Genomic DNA, 18,941 nt, shown 5'->3' with positions numbered 1-18,941 from the left:
GCTTTTTTCTTTTAATTTGAAGTACAAAAACTAATTTAAAATTTAAACAAAATATGTTGATATTTTTAAATTTTTACAAAAATTTTGAAGCTCTTTACAAGTTGTGTTAAAATTTATTTGTAAAAACATCTAATGCTTACAAATTAATAACAATTTTGCATAATTTTAAAAAGTTGAAAATGGTAGAAACTAGACTTTAAAATTTTATTAAATTCTAGTTTCTACCATTTTAAACTTTTTAAAATTATACATAAAAAAAATGAATTAAAAAGCTAAAAACTAAAATTTGTAATGTATTCTATTTGAACGGTTTCTGTTTTAACATTTAACATTATATTTTATTGTTGTCACATAATTTATTTTTAATTTGAGTTTGATATTATGGTACATGATTTTTTTTGTTTACCTTACAAATTCTGAAAACTATAGGTCACTGCACAATTTAAAATAAGTTGTAGCACAAAAGAAGATGTTGGTTTTCTTTCACATCTACCAAGGCTGCCAATTTTTTTTTTTTGGAAATTTACAAACTAGGCCAATGCCACTGCCATTTCACTGTGAATCATTTTCGCCAACAGTAGCTCCTGGAACATGGGGAATTATTCGTGCATGCGCGTCAGTAATCGGCACCTTCAGTTCTTCCAGTGGCTTGTCAGCCACACAATCTTCAATTAACTGCTACGAGTTGTTTGACACGGCCGACAAGCAACCGATTCTAGGCAATTCCGGCCCGACTTCCCTGCCGGAGTTGCTTACAAAAAGGTAACCGATGCCGGAAGATCATTAACAGTCATATTTGGCCCTCAGCCATAGCCACAAAGGCGGCTCCAATTTCAAATTTGATTCATAAAATAGTGCTTCTGTTTTTGGTTCGATTGGATGCGAGCATGAAATTCAATTTGGTACAGACCCTGGTCTTCACTTTGTGCCTTATAAGCGTGCAAATATATGGCATTCAAGGTGCTTAAGTGAAATCGAATAAAACTACACATAACTACGTTCGGAATTTGAAGAACTTTCAAAAAAAAAACGATTGAAATTGGTGCATGCTTTGAGTTTTAAAAAACAAAAAACCTAAAATATAACAATATTTTTTTTTAAATTGATCTGTGTCTGTTTAAAAAAGTTTACAATTGAAAAAGAAATGCAATTTCTAAACCTAAAACAGCTCAAGGATATTCAAACAACTGGTTCCTCATACTGACAACAAACTTTAAGCTATTAATTAGCTGTTCTCTATTTTCTTGTTAAATCACTACATTATTAAAAGGACATAACCACTAACTTACTAAACTAATTAAAGTGAATTATAATGATATTTGGAGATACATTTTAATGATATAAAGGGATAATTATCAAATTTGTCTGTAGAGAATTGGTATTTGTATTGATTGGCAGCATTTATAGTGTCATACTCTTTAAATAATACAACTTAATAAGTAATAGAAAAAAGTCAAATTTAACAATTTACCAATAATACCAATAGATGCCAGCGGGAAGCGGATCGTGAGCAAGTATGAGCGGATAATGCAGATGTATCCCCAGCTGTCCACAGGCGCTGGCGAGTCCTCGCAGTGGCGGACGGCGGAAAAGGATAATAATCGGCATCCTTGCAAGCGCGACTGCGCGGACAACCAGCCAATGACCTGCTACTACTACATGGTGGTGCACTACGACGACACGATGGCGGAGACCTGCAAGCGATACCTCCAGGTGAGATCGAGGGACTCCAAAAAGCCCCTATAAAAAAAAAATCCCCACAACTTTTGCTTTAGAACATGGTCTGCGTCACGAGTATTTTTATTTCCATTCCTCTTATAATATACACTTTGGTGCATTTAAGGCGTATAGTAAGGAATTTTGCGAATTTTGCGTTGTCTTTAAAGTTGATCACTTATACGCACTGTTGCTCTTCGATCAAATTTACTGCTGTACATACGTGTCGTATGAGTAATTTTTTTTTATTATTAAGGCCAAGCGCATTCTGCGAACAAATTTAGTGGATTTTATCTACCATATTTAACGGTTTGGAGTCAACATGTTTCCTAACCATAATATACACAATACCAAATATACAGCCTTTAAAAGCCACATTCACTATGCAAAAGTTTAAGTAACCGTTTGCTTTGATATAGGCAATTTAACTTGAAAAGAAAAATAGAAAAACAAAGTATGGATTTCAACATAATTATTATAAAAACTGCAATTGAAATTAAGTTATTTTATAGAGTCCTCAAACCCACCCAGTCTGAAATACTCTGAAAAAAAAGCAAAAATGAAAGCAAACATCGGCAAGCCCAAGCTAATATACCCTTGCAACCATAAATAAAATGTTATATTCTTTATGAGGACTCTATATCGTGATAATCATTGAAGTTATGTTGATTTTTCCATTATTTTCCCATTCATTTTTATATGAAAACTCTAATTTAAGACCTGTTCCTCGAGGCTTACATTTAACCATCTTGCCCTGCTTTGTTATTATAATAAAGTCTGCAATTGAAACCCTTTAATTGCAGTCCAAGTTCCGCTTCAAGCTCAGTGGCAAGGAGTACATCGACGGCATTAAACTGGCGGAGCAGCTGGCGGCGAACGACGACTGCAAGTACGCGGATGGACTGGAGAGCGAGGTGATGGTGGTCAACGGCCAGCTGCCGGGGATGAGCATCGAGGTGTGCCACGGGGACACCGTGGTGGCGGACGTGATCAACAGCATGCACGAGACGACGACGATCCACTGGCACGGGATGCACCAGCGCTTGACCCCGTTCATGGATGGGGTGCCCCACGTGACCCAATATCCGATCGAGGCCGGCCAGGCCTTCCGCTATCGCTTCGAGGTGGATCACGGGGGCACCAACTGGTGGCACAGCCACACGGAGCACCAGCGGGCCTTCGGACTGGCCGGTCCGCTGGTGGTGCGGATGCCGCCCAAACTGAATCCCCACGCCCATCTCTACGACTTCGATCTGACGGAGCACGTGATCATGATCCAGGACTGGGTGCACAACTTCGTGGAGAGCGTGGCCGAGAACATCCTGATCAACGGGCGGGGCAGGAACCTCAAGAAGGGCGTCAAGGCCCCCAAGCCGACGCTCTACGCCCACTTTCCGGTGGTCAGGGGCGGACGCTACCGGTTCCGGGTGATCTTCAACGGTGAGTCTGTGAACAATGAGTATAATTTATAACCCAATTCTCTCAGATCTATTTAATTAGTTTCCCTAAATTTTTTATTTATCAATTAATTATAATTGTTTAAAGTCTAACGATTCAATGTTATCAAATATTTTTAAATATTTTTATTTTAAAATATTCCCAAGCCAATATTTATTTAATTGTCATTAATCTGTTACATTTTTGGTACGTTTTATTATTTTTTACTATGTCTGAACTTAACGGTTTTATTAACTTAATTTTACAATTTTTAAACATTTTTAAATAAATCTATACAAAAAAACATTTTGACGATTTTTACCAAAACGTCAATCAGTAAAGATATAATAAGCCCTAATTTATTTATGCCAAAAAAAACGTGATTAAGTTTTTAAAAATATTTTTAATAGATCAGAAATACAAGAAAATAAATATTATTTATTTCAATTTTCGTAGGTATTTAAACATTTTTGTAACTGTTTGATAAATAATAATAACTTGGGGTGAGACTTACTTGAATTATACGTCTTATATTCTATGTCCAAAATACTTTGATTAAAAATAGGGCCCAAAAGAACGTTATTTGAGATTTTTATTTTTAAAAGCTCACTGAGTTTTTATGAGTTTCGTTATGATTGATTTTTAAATACCTCAGGCCTAAAAGAAAAACGAGTTTTAGTTGTTTTTCAATTTGGCTAACTTTCTTGCACTTTGTGCACAAGGCTAAAAAATAGATTTATTTGTAATTAATATAGACAAAGTTCCAGTAGATTTTTAAAAACAAAAGCCTCAAGAAACGATTATTTCCGTCCCTAATAAATGCATTTGCTAATGTTATGTAATCCACCTTCGCAGGTGTGTCCAACTGCCCGATAAGCCTGAGCATCGACAAGCACGACCTGGTGGTGATCGCCAGCGATGGCAACGACATCGAGCCGGTGGAGGTGCAGCGCATCATGTTGCACGGCGCGGAGCGGTTCGACTTTGTGCTGCACGCCAACCAGGAGGTGGGCAACTACTGGATCCGGGTGAAGGGCTACAGCTTCTGTGCCAAGAACCAGCTGCACCAGGAGGCGGTGCTGCATTATCGGGATGCGGATCCGCGATCGCTGGACACCCATACCCTGAGCTATGCCTACGATGCGCCCGGCAAGACCCTGAACGAGCTGGGCGACGAGCCAAAGAGTGGTGGTAGTGGTGGTAGTGGTGGTAGTGGTAGCATATCCCTGGCCAGTTTGAATGCCCAGAAACAGGAACCGGAAGTGCAGCCATCGGTCACGTTCTACACGAGCATGAACGCGTTTGAGGTGCGCCAGGGCGAGGGTTTCCGCTTCCAGATGGACGACATAAGCTTCAGCATGCCCAAGATGTCCCTGCTGCAGACCCGCAATCTGGGCGTGGGCCAATTCTTTTGCAATAGGTCGCAGCAGGCGGATTTGGGGTTCAACTGCCGGCAGCGCCACTGCCAGTGCTCGAATGTCATCCAGGTGCCGGCCAATCAGCAGGTGGAGTTCGTCATCTCCAGTCTGTCGCAGACGCCGCATCCGGTCCACCTGCACGGCTATACGTTCCGGGTGGTGGGCATGGGTGTGCTGGGCGAGCAGAAGATCGCCCAGATCGAGCAGATCGACAAGAAGACGCCGTTGCCGCGTCGCGGCAAAGGTGCTCCCCTCAAGGATTCGGTGCAGGTGCCCGCCTTCGGCTACACCATCCTCCGCTTCTACTCGAACAGTCCCGGCTACTGGATGTTCCACTGTCACATCTCGCCGCATTCCGAGAACGGAATGGCCGCCGTGGTGCGGGTGGGCGAGGATGTCGAGATGAAGATGTGCCCGGTGAGCAACTGCGGGCTGTGCAGCTCGGTGGCCTAGTCTGCTGGATCCGATAACAAAGTTCCCTCAGTTATAAGCAATAAAGCGTTTCCTTTAAACTGGCATTTCAAATGGATTCATTTTGAGCGGCTTAAAACGGTTAACCGGTTAACCGGAAGGAGCACGACGATCAGTGTTGGAAAGCGCCTGATTATACGGTTGGCAATCGGTTGCTACAAAATCGACATAGAAATATATAATATATAAAAATGTCATTAAAATTGATCATTTTTTTCGAGGTATAAACTTTCCGACCTCCGTTTTATTTAAAATTCATAGAGTACTGTGAACAAGAATAGTTTGGCTGAAATAGGCGACTAGTCTCTTAAAATAATATGGAGATTATTATAAGTGGTAGGGATATTTTAATATAGAATTTATTCTGCAAAAGTTATGGACTTAGAAGTGGCTTTTGGTCATTTTTCTCTTTAAAATTAAACAAAAATCGACCCGAAATTAGAAGCCAACATTTCAGATTCTTGGAAAATTAAATTACATACCCTAAGAGTTATGCCTTTTCCAAATCGGATATCTGTAGGCAATGTTATGGCTAGATGTGTTCGTTTTGGGCCACTTTTCTACAAAGCCATTTATTTTAAATTTAAATTTCCTTAAGGCCAGAATTTGAACGCAGATTCTTAAAAAATTGAACCACAAACCTTAGGAGGCATGCCTTTTCAAAATCTCCGCGAGAAAAGTTCTCGACTTAGAAGTGCTGGATTTAGGTAAATGTTCCACAAATTTATTTTACTTTATGATATAAAGGCAATTATTGTAGAATTCCAATTTCGACCCAAAATATTTCTGATCAGTTATACCTAACTGCAAATGTTTTCAGAATTTCACATCCGTATTTTATTGTTACACAATAAACTTTATTAAAATCAAATTTTTCATTTAAATTTAAAGATCACATAAAAAATATCAAGGGTACTCCGGTTGCTAATATTTAAAATACACAATTATAGTGTTGAACAATATGGCAAAACACGCACGTGTGCATTATCAGCCGGCTTGGCTTGGTGCAAAATGTAAACAAACGTTGATAGCTTATTATAATACAGAATGAAGGAGAAACCAAGATCCAGCGACTCCGATTCGGATTCTGAGGATGATGCGCAGATGCGTCAGTTCCTGGAGGCGGCAGATACCACCCTGCTGACAAATGCCATGTTTCAGGTGCAGCCGAAAGTGGATGCAGGTGAAATAGCCACGGAGGAGCAGCCAATGGTCACTGGCAAGGAGGATAAACCGATCCCAAAGAGCGAACGCCATCTGGAGGAGCACGAGGCCCCCGCCAGTGACCTCCAGATCACGCAAGAGATGCAAACGCACATCTGGAGCAGGCTCAGTGGAATAATCCAAGAGAAAATAGAGTTTTCCCTGGTCAAGCCCAATCCCCTGAAGAAACAGAAGCCCCTATCCGACAAAGTTAAACTGGTATCCAATGCCGATTGCTATTTAATCGCCGATTTGGTCGTGGAAGGTCCTCCAGGTCCTAAAAAGAAACCCAAAATCAAAAGACGAACCTCCAAAGAAGATCAATCCTCGCCAGAAGCTCTCAACTCTGTGGTGGTCTCTGGTGAATCCATACTCGAGGGCAAGGATCTGCTCGCCTGGGCCCAAAAGAAGCCGCGTCAGGACAAGATCTTCCAGTACAGAGCCAGCGATCCCAAGGCAACCAAACTCCTGGCCATTGAAGCCACAAACGAGTTCACCAAGCGAAGGCGACAAAACAATTGGAACGAGTCTAAGATTAGTAAAAATAAAATATATAAATGACATTAAAACTCTATAAATAACGTTGTGTAGAAAGGTATTTTATTTATTACAAACTATGGCTTTAGCGTTAAGACTTTAAACTGGAGATCTAAGTCGATCCCTTGAAGATTTAAAAGGTTTAATTTTCATAACTAATGTAATTAGGAATCTTGAACTAAAATGAAAAAAAATATTTAATTATTAAAACTTCTATGGCTTTATCTTTTAATGACAAACTTTAAACTAAAGACCTAAGTCGATCCCTTGAAGATTTAAAAGGTTTACTTTTTATAACTAATGTAATCAGGAATGGATGCTTTTGAAAAACAAAATATTTAATTATTAAAACTTCTATGGCTTTATCTTTTAATGATAAACTTTAAACTAAAGATCTTAGTTGATCCATAAACAATTTAAAAAGTTTGATTTGTATTTTTAATGAAATCAAGAATAGATCCTCTTGAACTAAATTTATGAAAAATAATATTTAAATTTTAAATCTTTAATTTAAAAATATGAAGATTATTGTAATAATAAGGAAAATTTTGTGAGATATCTGTGCCCGTTAAAAAAAAAAATATATATATATACATATAAGAAGAAATTATCTAAGTTTTTAAACTTGTTTTGGCGTCTAATCAGTAACGATCAAATCTGAATGTTCTTAAAAATCTGGATGAAAATTTATATAAAGTTTTTAAGAACCGATACGTGATAGCATTGAAAATTGCGTTTGCGAAGATAGCTTTAAGAAAATTCCTCATCCCTTTAGCAGTTGTTTTTTGCCATATTAAAAATCCGTTTCGTTTAGTTTTAAAAGTTGAGGATTCTCTGGCTTTATTACGACTCGAAGGTGGCGTGAAAGTTGGTGACCGTGACCCCGTTGCCATTGCCACTCGTGCTGCCATTGCCGCTTGTGCCCGTCATGTTGGAGGTGTTGGACGATATCTGGCCATCGAGCAGGCCGTACAACATCTGCTGGGAGCTGACCGTGCCACTGGAGCCCGTGCTGCCGCCCAGATCCTGCAGCATGTCGCCCATGGCCATGTTGCCACCGATGCTCTGGCTGCTGCCCGTCGCACTGTTGTCCAGGATGTTGAGGAAGTCGTGGCCGTTGAACTCGTTGTTCTGCTGCTTCTGCATGCTGCTCTGGCTCTCCTTCATCAGCTTGTCGTACTCCTGCAGCACGCTGTTGAACTCCCCGATCTCCACGCGGTTCCTGGCCAGCACCTTGTGCTTGTAGTAGTTGTGCACCTGGGTGAGCGAGGTGCCCGTCAGCGCAGCATGGGCCCGCTCCAACGGGGCCAGCTGGAGCACCGTGGACTTCTGCAGGCGGGGCTGTGCATCGTAGTAGCCACGATACTCGCCGATGAAGCTGCGCAGGAACTCCTCGGTGGCGTCAGTCAGCAGCTGCACCGCCGACTCGGAGCAGTCGGTGAAGCCGGTCAGGCGCAGCATGCCGCACATCACCTTGCGCACCGCCTCGCGACAGGTGCTGCTCGAGATCTCCGGATACGACTGCGGATCCCCGCGGGAGTAGGCCGTGTCCACCGTGGGCGTGAACCAGATGGGCTTCTGGAACTTCTGGCTGCCCACCAGCTCGGCGGCGTTTTCCGGCGGAAAGTCCACCTCCGGTATCATAAGGCAGGGATTTAGCAGGTAATTCGAACTTCCCTAAGGTAAATAGAATGGCATTTTATAATTAATAAAATATAATTTAAATGGAGTTGTGAGTCTTGTAAAAACAATTATCGTTCAGTAATACAACTTAACAAATGTATAGTAAACAGTGATAATAATAGCATATCATTAGTTCCTATAGAATTTGAAGTTTAAAGTTTACTAAGACACAAGATACATATGATAAGAGCACAAATGATATAAGCACTGCTTTACCAAATAATTAAAGATAGTAAACTAAAATAAGTTCTTTCAATTATAATCTTTGACTTCTAGGATTAGTGAAAGATATACTACGTTTTGAAGCATATTTACCCATAAGATGACTAAATTAAATTATAATTTACAGCATTTAAAGCCATTTTCAGAGGTAAAATTAAATTTAAATACCATTACGGTTATAATTTCTGTGGGAATAATGGGCATAGCTAAATTCATAAAACTAGATTGGAAATCACATGATATTAGAATTTGTAGTGGTAAAACAGGATGAAAAGTGAATAATTTTATAAGTTGGTACCCAACGTTAAGTTAATTTTAAAATCTAAATCTAATGGTTAGGGGTTGTTACTTTGGGTCTAAAGAGGGGACTTACATTTTTGTTGGAGTACGTTTCGATGAGGGATTGCAGGACCTCGGTTTGCTTCATCACCTCGATGGTCTGGGTGACCAAGGCGCTCTTCAGTTCCAACTTGTGGCTGTGTGGAATGGCAAGATGTGTAATCCAATCTAATTGAACAGATATTCTGGATGTACTTACTGTTTTTCATTCGGCTGCGGTTCCCCGCGCAGGCGAATTTCGTCCAGTTTTGGTTTCTTGGCTGCCGTGGACACATATTTGTCCGGCGTCAGTTGGACACCATCGTCCTCCGTGGGCAGTGAGCCCCAGTGCTCCACTTGCATGGCTTTTTATTTCGCCCAATCAAAACATTTACTTCACTTCAAATTTAGACCAACAAAAAAAAATTATTTGCTCAAAATAAAAACAAACGCAGCTGGCAGTGTTGGTAAACGAACACAGTCAACGACCGGCATCTGGCAACGCTCGTCTCGAACGTTTTATCACAAAACGTCGTCGACGTCTAATAAAATCAAGGTTACAATCAAAGAAAAACAAATAGGGAAAAATCCGAATCTAGTTAGTTTAAATTTTGAAGTTTAGTCGTGTGAGCTGTTTGTGGTCGGTGTAGGTCACACACATATATATTTATTTTCACGCACGTCATGACAAATGGCAACGCCACGGCAGCTGGACACGCACACAACCACAAAATGTAATTATTTGTTTTCTTTTCAAGAGTTATTTTAAAGGTAAAACCGAGCGAAATACGTGGTGGCAAGATAACGCAGCGACGCAGACGACGTGTGGGATTGTCCGGCGGATTGGCGGCTGCGGGTTACGGCGGATACAACGGCAATAAGATGCACCAGCAGCACATGGACCTGCACGCGCCCGTGGACCTCAATAAGGTGAGTGTTTTTTATTGTTGTTGTTGCTGGGGGATTGAGATAGGGCTTCTTTATGTATTAAATGTTGTATTCCATTCACATGGAATCACCTGGATGCTGTGTGTAGTCCCTGGACGAGATGACGCCGGAGGAGCGCATGCGGTGAGTTCTGTCCTCTGTCCCAACAGAAACTAGCCCCTGGCTTCTAGTTGCTTAATATATACCCAAATCCCACAGAGCGGAGCACCAACTGATGGTGGAGAAGCATCGCGGCCACGATGCCATGCACTCCGAGATGGTGATCATCCTGTTCGTCACCCTGGTCATTGCCCAGATCATCCTGGTCGAGTGGAAGAAGCGCCACTACAGCTCGTACTCCTTCGTCACCCTGCTGGCCATGTGGCTCATCCCGCTGATCATCTCCTGCAGCTTCGGCTGGCTGCGCTTCATCCTCATCTGGCTGGTGTTCACCTGCATCACGGCCCTGGTGATGCGCCGGGCCATCAGCAAGCCCATCCAGGGCACAACGCCCAGGTGAGTCACCCTAGAGCCGTAGATAAGGCACCCCTACGCAACTATCCGGATGATAACCAATCTAATCCGCCTTGCAGGCTGGTCTACAAGTGGTTCTACTTCATCTACAAGCTGAGCTACGGCCTGGGCCTGGTGGGCTACCTGGTGATCATGGCCGCCTTCCTGGGCATGAACTACCTGTTCTCGCAGCCACCCAACACCTGGATGGATGTGGGCCTGATGTTCTGTTTCTATGGCCTTTACATCGGTGTGCTGGGTCGGGATATATCCGAGATATGTTCGGATAAGATGGCAGCCGCCATAGGCGTGAGTTTGGATTGTCCTCCTTAGGCCTGCTTTACTTTAGTAAATTTTCCTCGCAGTACTACACACCTCAGGGCATTCCCACCCGGCACCTGGATCACAATGTCTGCGCCGTTTGTGGCAACCAGTTGCTGGTCTCCGAGAAGGAAGAGGGCGTCATCGAGAACACGTACAAGCTGTCCTGCAACCATGTGTTCCACGAGTTCTGCATACGTGGCTGGTGCATTGTGGGCAAGAAGCAGACGTGTCCCTACTGCAAGGAGAAGGTCGATCTGCAGAAGATGTTCCGCAATCCGTAAGCCACATAGAGTGCTCTGTGATCCCATTACCTAACCTTGACTCTTTGGGCAGCTGGGAGAAGCCACATGTGCTGTACGGACGCCTGCTGGACTGGATCCGCTGGCTGGTGGCCTGGCAGCCGCTCATCTTCTTCATAGTACAAGGCATCAATTGGATGCTGGGACTGGAGTAGTGGTCCTGCTTCCGGTATTGGCTTTCCTCGGCGTCTAGTCAAGCACACACACTTTGGATTAAGTCTTGCACATGTAGCCACACAGAAAGAACACGACGTCTTCAACAACGACAGACCAATCGGAGGGGCGGCGAGACACCTGCACCACCAGCACCGTCGCCGTTCATTCATTCCCCCGCTCCCCTCCAGAACTTCAGAACGCCAGATGATGACGATGGCGATGGCGATGACGATGACGGCTAAAGGATGACCAACCAGATGCCATTGTCATTCCAACTGCTTTCGGGTTTCCAGTTCTGTGTGTGTTTTGCTTTTGGGCACCCAACTTTTCCATTGTTCAGTCTTTAATCGAAACGTAAATGCAATTTTGGATATATGTATCTATATCTATATATATTATACATAGCTATGTATTTATGTACATATGTGTGCCTGTGTGTATGTCTCCTAGGTATTATTACCAATTTTATTTTCTTGATTTTACTTAATTGCACTGGAGCTGGTTAGAAATAAACATATACCAAAAAGACATCTATTGATAAAACACTCAAATCGATCTATCATTTTCACAGGAAGGCTTATAGCTTATTTATGTATATATGCATATGTATATCTCGATTATAAGAAGAGCACCAGCATTGCTGTCTGTCTCTTTCTATTTCAAAAGGCTCTTTAAGACAGTAACCACCTTTTTGAAATAACAAGTTTCTTGCTTTATTGTAAGGTTTTTGATTTTCTTAAGGCAACAACAATAACAAAGATACGAGAAAGGAACCCAAAGATGTGAGTGGGGAAAACCCTCTGGCATATGACAGACTAAAACTGGACATAGCATAAGATATAAGCTTGGGCAAAAGCCGCTTTAAGGTATTCAGGCACGGGAAAGAGGGTCAGGACCAACTCTCAGGCGGGTTTATATGAACGAACTGCACTATACATACATCTGCCCGTATGCACATCTACACCCCAGACATGGACTGGAGTCAACGATCAGTAGCCAGAAGCGCCGATCATCTTGCGGATCTGTTCGAAGGACAGCCAGAAGGTGAGCGACCACGGTGCCATCCGTATCCAGCAGGGCAGGAAGCCCTTGTACAGCGCCACAAAGCCCTCCTTGGCCACCGTTTGGCGGAGACAGTCCACAGATCCGCGGTACAGGAGGCCTCTGGAAAACCAAAACAAAGGAATAGATGGATAGGGATTCGAATGGCTCTAATCCAGCTCTACTCACCGCCCATTCTCGTCGGTGGGCTGGTTCATGATGCGCGTCTTCACCACATCCGCTGGCGTGCCCATGATCGCCGCCACGAATCCAGCACAAACGGAGGCCAGCACATGGACCGTGTGGCAGTCGGGCATCTGCAGGCGGTCCATGATCAGGTGCTTGATGGTGTCGTATGTGGTTAAGTCGCCCAGGTTGACCAGCGCCGCTCGCTGCACATTTGGGATGCTGCCCTTCCACAGGCCCTTCACTCCGCCCCGTTGGACGATCTGTCGGAAGGCGTGGCCGGCGGAGTGCACCCTCGGCGGCTCGCCCATCAGCCGTCGCCGGCCCTCCATCTGGATTTGCACCTTGACCAGGTCAGCGGGCGAGGCCAGCCACTGGGCAACGGCGCCGGCAGTGACGCCACACAGCGCCGACTTCCAAACGGGCAGCGCCTGGCTGCCATTCTGAGTGAACTCCTTGCGCATCAGGTCATAGCTGCAGATCCTCACTCCGCTGCGGATGGACAGGGAGAACTCGGATTAGAATTTGCTGCCGTTGATGGGTGATAGCTGATAGTTGATAGCTGATAGTTGATAGTTGATAGTTGATAGTTGATAGCTGATAGCTGGACAGCTGCTGGCAGATTGACTGTGGCTGTGGCTGTGGTTGTGGCTATGCCTGCGGCGATGATCTAGATGATCTGGAATGAGGATTTTTGGGAATGCCCACCTATAGACGACGTGTCGGTAGAGCGCCGGCGTCACGCCCTGCCACAGCTTCAGGGCGCCCTCCTCGCGCGCAATTCCGAAGGCGGTGGCCACCATGCCGCGGTATTGCATCTGGTAATGGTAATCGTAATCGTTGGTAATCGGTAATTGTGGGTGGTTCATTGTAGTATCTGTATCAGTATCTGTATCTGTTGCAGGCCGAAAAAAACACAAGATTCACATGGAACAGGCACACACAAACGGAAAAGGGTGGGCAGTGGGATGGTTCGATCTCTAAAGTGCAATGTATTACCTGCTTTTATGCCAACGATATGCTACCCCTATAATTTTATCCAACGGATGACATTTTGACTAAGTACAAATTTAATTAATTCAAGTGAATAGATTTCTCAATTTTGGAAAGCCTACATTTTTGGTAACATTTTAAATCTGGATGTTGTTCAGTAGTTTACTCAGGTTACTAACAATACTAAGCTATGAAATATATGTACAATTAAATAGTTCTTAATAGGCAACAGGTTTCTTTGTACCTAAAGTTATCTTCCAAATTCTAAAATTTTAGTTCTATTGCTTTTAATATTCTAACATTTTAGCTACCCAAACAATATACAATTATCTTTAATAGGAAAAGTAGTAATTTATTCTGTATGTTTAAACCGTTTTTACATATATACCAAATCAAAAATTGGTCGTCATAAATGTTATAAATATGTTATGTATCTACAAATCTTTTATCTTGACAATTAGTATATTTTAAAGCAGAAATGGTTTGTTCTCATTAGCTAAACTGTATTATTTTATTAAGTTTAAAATAAGTACCTATTTATGTTATCATCGTTATCATATTTTCTTTCAGTCATAAACAGAGCTTATCTAAATTGCCCAAGGATTGTCCGTATGAAATCGATGCACACAAAAATGGGTAAGCAGGATGGGGTATACGATTACGACTACGGATGTGGTGGTGGTGGTGGTGAATGGGCGAACCAAGGTGGGAGGGAATGGAGCTGTAACAGATGAAGCTGTGACTGATACCGAAACGCCCTGCAAAAGCGTCTCGAAAGCCAAGTGTTATCAGCATGGCCGTGCCCACTCCGATTTGGCTTATCTATCGTTCGCAATACATTGGAAATTTGGCACTCTTATCGCGTTTAATCAGAGGGGTAGGCAGTTCTATGTTTGGATTAATTTGTGAGCAGAGGAATCTATGATTGGAATTAGGAACTGGGTTCGGGATTAGGAATAACCAAAAGCCGGAGACGATAAGAACGACAAGCAGGAAGCAGGAATCAGGATGTTATGGGTTCCACTCACATTGGATTTTCCCGCGGGGATTGCGGCTCCCTCACCCTGGATCTGCAAACGTGTCTTGGTCAGGTCCAGGGGATAGGTGGCCAGTTCCGCGATGGAGGCGGCCACCACGGACACGATGTAGGTGCAGGCAAAGGAGTCCGCATAGTCGAACTTTACGGGGCGCAGCTGATGGCGTCCACTGGAGGGCACGGGTGTGGGATCACTACTGCCGCCGGGCGCAACTGCTGGCGAGGATTCGTCGGCCTTGGCGGCCATTTCCGAGCCGTGGGGTGATCTGCAAAATAGACGGAACGTTAACACTCAATAACTCCACAATTCGAAAGGTAAACAAGCGCTAAACAAACTCTGGGCAGGTGAAACTTTCACAATCGCGTGATGTTTGCGGGTGCTCCGACCTTTCGCTTTGTGTCCCAATGGGCGACACCCGGATTATGGCGGATTATCCGGATGCGGATGCGGATAATGATGATGATGATGTGCCTTTGTGTCCAACGTTCTGCTTCCGTGCATTTACATAACAACAAAGATTTGGCAAGGTTTTGTGTGCTCTTTTTGGTTGTGGGTTTTTGTGGGAAGAGGCGTAACAAACAACAATGGCAATGGCAAATCAAAATCAAAATCGAAATCGAAATCGCGCTCTTATAAAACACTTGGTGGCACGCGCTGGGCGGCTTATCATGTTTGTCCACCCGCCTGCGAAAGCCGCTCTATTTATATCCTGCCAGATATTGTGGGGGCTATTGTATAAAACCAGTAGTTAAGCGCAATAAAACAAAAAAGGCCACAAAAACAATAACACAAGGGGCCAGTGTGCAACAGTGGTGATGCAGGCCAGGGTTGCCAGGTGCAACGTGTTTCTTACACAGCAAGAAATTATGTGTATTAAATTATTCTTTTTAATTTTTATTGTGTTGGTTTTGTGTTGGTTTAATTGACCTTGTATTTTGTATACATAAATCGAATTTTTATTCCTAAAAACAAACAAATTTTTTGTAAATCTTAAGTATATACAGACCTGTAAATTAGACTTGCTCTTTAAAATCACCCATATTTAAATATATATTTTGAGGTTTGAGCCTTACCGAAGGCATTAAGTGACAGACAAATTTGGATATTGCATTTTGGATCTTCTGATGTAAAATTTATAAAACAAAAAAAACTTAATTTGCATTTTTGAACTTTACAAAATATGTAGCAAACCTTAATTTAAATGCATGGAGAAGCGAATAAATCGAGAAACTAAATAGCCAAAAATATACCCAAACATAAATTAATTAAAAAAATTATATACCTCATGCCAATCATCTAAAAGCATCGTTCGTGTTTGGTCAAAAATAATTTATTAATAAACGTTATTCTACTTTTCTTAAGTGTACTATGGCCTGGCGCCGGCTGGCAACCCTGCACCCGGCAACCTGGCAAGCCTCGATAACAGTTTATCGATAAGAGCGCGGTCAGGACGCTGCAAACTTTTGCTTGTGCTCGACTTATATTTTATTTTTTTTGGTTTCAACTCGTCAATTGCGAGATGCAGGCATTTCTGAAGACGGGAAAATCGACGGCGGGATCTGGCGAGAAGGTTCAGGGAGCTCCGGCGGAGCGACGCAAGCCGCCGGCACCTTGGGTGGAGAAATAGTGAGTTGCCGGCACTTCCAAAGCGAAGCACATGCTGAATAAAGTGGCTAAAATCCTTCATAACTGACTTTTTTAGCCGCCCGCGCAACGTGGACGATGTGGTGGAGCAGTCCGAGGTGGTGGCCGTGCTGCGCAAGTGCGTCGAGGGCGGGGATCTGCCCAATATGCTGCTCTACGGACCTCCCGGCACCGGCAAAACCAGTACAATCTTGGCGGCCGGCCGGCAGATCTTTGGGGACATGTTCAAGGACCGCATCCTGGAGCTGAACGCCTCCGACGAGCGGGGCATCAATGTGGTGCGCACCAAAATCAAGAACTTCTCGCAGCTCTCGGCCAGCAGTGTGCGTCCGGACGGCAGGCCGTGTCCGCCCTTCAAGATCATCATTCTGGACGAGGCCGACTCGATGACCCATGCCGCTCAGTCCGCACTGCGTCGCACCATGGAGAAGGAGAGCCGTAGCACCCGCTTCTGCCTGATCTGCAACTATGTCTCCAGGATCATTGTGCCCATCACCTCGCGCTGCTCCAAGTTTCGCTTTAAGGCCCTGGGCGACGACAAGGTGATTGCCCGTCTGCAGCACATTTGCGAGATGGAGGGCGTCAAGATCGAGGAGGATGCCTACAAGTCCATTGTTAAGATCTCTGGCGGAGATCTGCGCCGGGCCATTACCACACTGCAGTCGTGCTACCGCTTGAAGGGCCCCGAACATGTCATCAACACGGCCGATCTGTTCGAGATGTCGGGTGTTATACCGGATTACTATCTGGACGACTACCTCGAGGTGTGTCGCTCGGGGAACTACGAGCGCCTGGAGCAGTTTGTGCGGGAGATCGGCTTCTCCGCCTACAGCGTTGGCCAGATGATGGAGCAGTTTGTCGAGTACATTGTCCACCATCCGGGGCTGAATGATCCGCAAAAGGCCAAGATCTGCGATAAGCTCGGTGTACGTTGTAGCTATGTAACCCTATTCTGTTTATACTTCCTAACTGGTTTTTCTTGTATCCCCTAGGAATGCTGCTTCCGACTGCAGGATGGCGGTTCCGAGTACCTGCAGATCATGGACCTCGGCTGCTGCATCATTTTGGCTTTAAAATGATTCTACTCTCAAAATATTCTTTATACTTTTGTTAGCGTCTGAAGTTTAAAATATATTTTATATTTAATTTAAACAGCTGATAATTGCATTCCTATATATAAAAATTATTCGTTTTTTTTTAATTTATTTAGGCTTTCAATTCCTAAAATGTAAATATGTTTAGAATGGAACATGTATATTATTAATCGAAATTCGGAACTAAAAACAACTATTATCCCCCAGAAATACTTAATCAAATTCTAATGCTTTTGGGTATGGTATTGAAAATATATTTAGAGTTAATCTGTTCGCTCCGCTAGTTGGCTACAAACTCAAACTCCTCCTCCTCGCGCTCCCGCTTGACGGCCACTCCCACGCCGGAAGATCCAGATCCGCTTGCCCCTGCGGCATTTCCAGATCCCGATCCAGATCCACTGGCGATGCTGCCCACGGCCGCTGCATCGCTGTCCACCTCCATCTTGAGATCTCCGCTGGCTCCACTTTGGTCGCTCTTGGCCTCCATACCAGTTCCACCGCCGCCTGATCCTGATCCCCCGGAGCTGGTCACCGTTTTCGTGGTCGTGGTGGTGGTGAACTTGATGACGGGCTTGGGAATGGTCACCACCTGTTGCTTGGCCACCACGGAGTGGGCCCGCTTCGGCCCATTGGCACTGGACACAGGCTTGACGACGGTCTTCAGCGGGCGTCCCTCCACCGCCGACTTGGTCATCTTCTTGGGCTGGTTGGTGGCCCGCAGCTTGTAGTTGACGCCGGTGAGGCAGTAGCGGTCGGGCGGCAGCCGGAGACCGCAGTGCGGCTTGATGGGCGGCAGCGGCATGCCGTTGCGCACGTCGGCCACCTTGGCCAGAACATGACGGGCCGGAGGACCGGTGAAACTCTTGTCCAGCGTCATCTCGGTGGCCAGACGCACGTCGTCCATGTCGATGGTCTTCTTGCGCGCATGGTTGGCATACACCTTCGCGTCGTCCAGGATGCAGGTGACGTAGCCTGAAATGCACACTATTATTAAGTATATTCAACGGAATTCATCCTTTTCAGCGGTTCTTACGGAAGGTGAACTCCAGCATCTGGTTGACCACGCGTGGCTCGTACTCCTGGATGTTCAGCTCCTTCAAAATCGACATGATCACCTGGGCGTCCTTGGGCACATGCTTGATTTGGGCACTGATCTTGGCCTTCTCGGCCTTTTCGCCGCTCATTTTGTTGTTATTTGTGGCGATTTGTTTATTAAAATTGACATGTACATATATATATCTATCGGTTATCGGTATCGGTTGTCCATATTCGGTGGAATTCTTAAAAATATGGTACTAGTTTTGACGTAGTATTATGATTAGTATGGTATTATTATATAACAACGTATGGGCACACTATAAGTATACCGCCAAAAAATTTAAATCAGAAACTAAATCAACTCATTTTAAATATTAGAATTACTTATTATTATTATTATTATTGGGAAATCACCAACCAATAGTTTTAGGAATAAATAGATACAATTTATATTTCAATCACAACAACAAAAGTTAGACTTCTAGAAAATAACGTAAATTTATTTGATCTAAAATTGTCTTTATAGTCATAAGGCCGTCAGAATATAAAATAGTTCAGTTTTTTGTTATCGTTATGATGATATCAAAACTGCAAGTAAAATTTATTTGTATACCCTTGCAGAGGGTAGTATTATTTCAGTCAGAAGTTTGCAACGCAGAGAAGGAGACGTTATAAAGTATATAT

The 18,941-nt window shown here is 43.8% G+C and overlaps 7 protein-coding genes across 12 annotated transcripts; 4 read left to right on the top strand and 3 right to left on the bottom strand.

The window, feature by feature from the left end:
• Window positions 1-514: 514 nt before the first annotated feature.
• On the top strand, window positions 515-5,089 carry LOC128260563 (uncharacterized). 2 transcript variants are annotated; one of them, XM_052993687.1, is made up of 4 exons: window positions 515-762; window positions 1,487-1,713; window positions 2,520-3,156; window positions 4,009-5,089. In XM_052993687.1, the coding sequence occupies exons 2-4, from the start codon at window positions 1,528-1,530 to the stop codon at window positions 5,022-5,024; spliced, it is 1,839 nt and encodes a 612-aa protein (XP_052849647.1). In that variant the 5' UTR covers window positions 515-762; window positions 1,487-1,527; the 3' UTR covers window positions 5,025-5,089. The 2 variants fall into 2 exon arrangements, with proteins under 2 accessions (XP_052849647.1, XP_052849646.1); XM_052993686.1 differs by lacking the exon at window positions 515-762 and adding an exon at window positions 794-960.
• A 931-nt stretch (window positions 5,090-6,020) lies between these two features.
• LOC128260578 (uncharacterized) lies at window positions 6,021-6,830 on the top strand. The gene has a single exon (XM_052993715.1). It carries the CDS (start codon window positions 6,090-6,092, stop codon window positions 6,804-6,806), a length of 717 nt encoding a protein of 238 aa, XP_052849675.1. The 5' UTR covers window positions 6,021-6,089; the 3' UTR covers window positions 6,807-6,830.
• Window positions 6,831-7,393: 563 nt separating this feature from the next.
• On the bottom strand, window positions 7,394-9,547 carry LOC128260570 (uncharacterized). The gene is made up of 3 exons (XM_052993701.1): window positions 9,226-9,547; window positions 9,061-9,163; window positions 7,394-8,459 (listed from the first exon to the last, which is right to left on the bottom strand). The coding sequence occupies exons 1-3, from the start codon at window positions 9,366-9,368 to the stop codon at window positions 7,626-7,628; spliced, it is 1,080 nt and encodes a 359-aa protein (XP_052849661.1). The 5' UTR covers window positions 9,369-9,547; the 3' UTR covers window positions 7,394-7,625.
• LOC128260573 (RING finger protein 121) lies at window positions 9,506-11,775 on the top strand. 2 transcript variants are annotated; one of them, XM_052993709.1, is made up of 7 exons: window positions 9,506-9,561; window positions 9,764-9,935; window positions 10,042-10,076; window positions 10,152-10,448; window positions 10,526-10,754; window positions 10,811-11,046; window positions 11,103-11,775. In XM_052993709.1, the coding sequence occupies exons 2-7, from the start codon at window positions 9,888-9,890 to the stop codon at window positions 11,221-11,223; spliced, it is 966 nt and encodes a 321-aa protein (XP_052849669.1). In that variant the 5' UTR covers window positions 9,506-9,561; window positions 9,764-9,887; the 3' UTR covers window positions 11,224-11,775. The 2 variants fall into 2 exon arrangements, with proteins under 2 accessions (XP_052849669.1, XP_052849668.1); XM_052993708.1 differs by having other exon boundaries at window positions 9,519-9,651.
• A 137-nt stretch (window positions 11,776-11,912) lies between these two features.
• LOC128260571 (mitochondrial uncoupling protein 4) lies at window positions 11,913-15,297 on the bottom strand. Of its 4 annotated transcripts, none has more exons than XM_052993705.1 (5): window positions 15,166-15,297; window positions 14,473-14,746; window positions 13,160-13,269; window positions 12,455-12,943; window positions 11,913-12,388 (listed from the first exon to the last, which is right to left on the bottom strand). In XM_052993705.1, exons 2-5 carry the CDS (start codon window positions 14,725-14,727, stop codon window positions 12,214-12,216), a joined length of 1,029 nt encoding a protein of 342 aa, XP_052849665.1. In that variant the 5' UTR covers window positions 14,728-14,746; window positions 15,166-15,297; the 3' UTR covers window positions 11,913-12,213. The 4 variants fall into 4 exon arrangements, with proteins under 4 accessions (XP_052849665.1, XP_052849664.1, XP_052849663.1 ...); XM_052993704.1 differs by having other exon boundaries at window positions 14,868-15,283; XM_052993703.1 differs by having other exon boundaries at window positions 14,817-15,282.
• A 605-nt stretch (window positions 15,298-15,902) lies between these two features.
• Window positions 15,903-17,277, top strand: LOC128260530 (replication factor C subunit 4). The gene is made up of 3 exons (XM_052993611.1): window positions 15,903-16,107; window positions 16,184-17,051; window positions 17,118-17,277. The coding sequence occupies exons 1-3, from the start codon at window positions 16,001-16,003 to the stop codon at window positions 17,202-17,204; spliced, it is 1,062 nt and encodes a 353-aa protein (XP_052849571.1). The 5' UTR covers window positions 15,903-16,000; the 3' UTR covers window positions 17,205-17,277.
• A 173-nt stretch (window positions 17,278-17,450) lies between these two features.
• Window positions 17,451-18,478, bottom strand: LOC128260531 (transcription initiation factor TFIID subunit 9). Its single transcript, XM_052993612.1, has 2 exons — window positions 18,253-18,478; window positions 17,451-18,191 (listed from the first exon to the last, which is right to left on the bottom strand). The coding sequence occupies exons 1-2, from the start codon at window positions 18,401-18,403 to the stop codon at window positions 17,500-17,502; spliced, it is 843 nt and encodes a 280-aa protein (XP_052849572.1). The 5' UTR covers window positions 18,404-18,478; the 3' UTR covers window positions 17,451-17,499.
• Between the last annotated feature and the right edge of the window lie 463 nt (window positions 18,479-18,941).

This window comes from Drosophila gunungcola (genome assembly GCF_025200985.1).
Source record: "Drosophila gunungcola strain Sukarami chromosome X unlocalized genomic scaffold, Dgunungcola_SK_2 000032F, whole genome shotgun sequence".
In the NCBI taxonomy this organism is placed as follows: domain Eukaryota; kingdom Metazoa; phylum Arthropoda; class Insecta; order Diptera; family Drosophilidae; genus Drosophila; species Drosophila gunungcola.
This window is presented reverse-complemented; position numbering and strand designations above follow the sequence as displayed.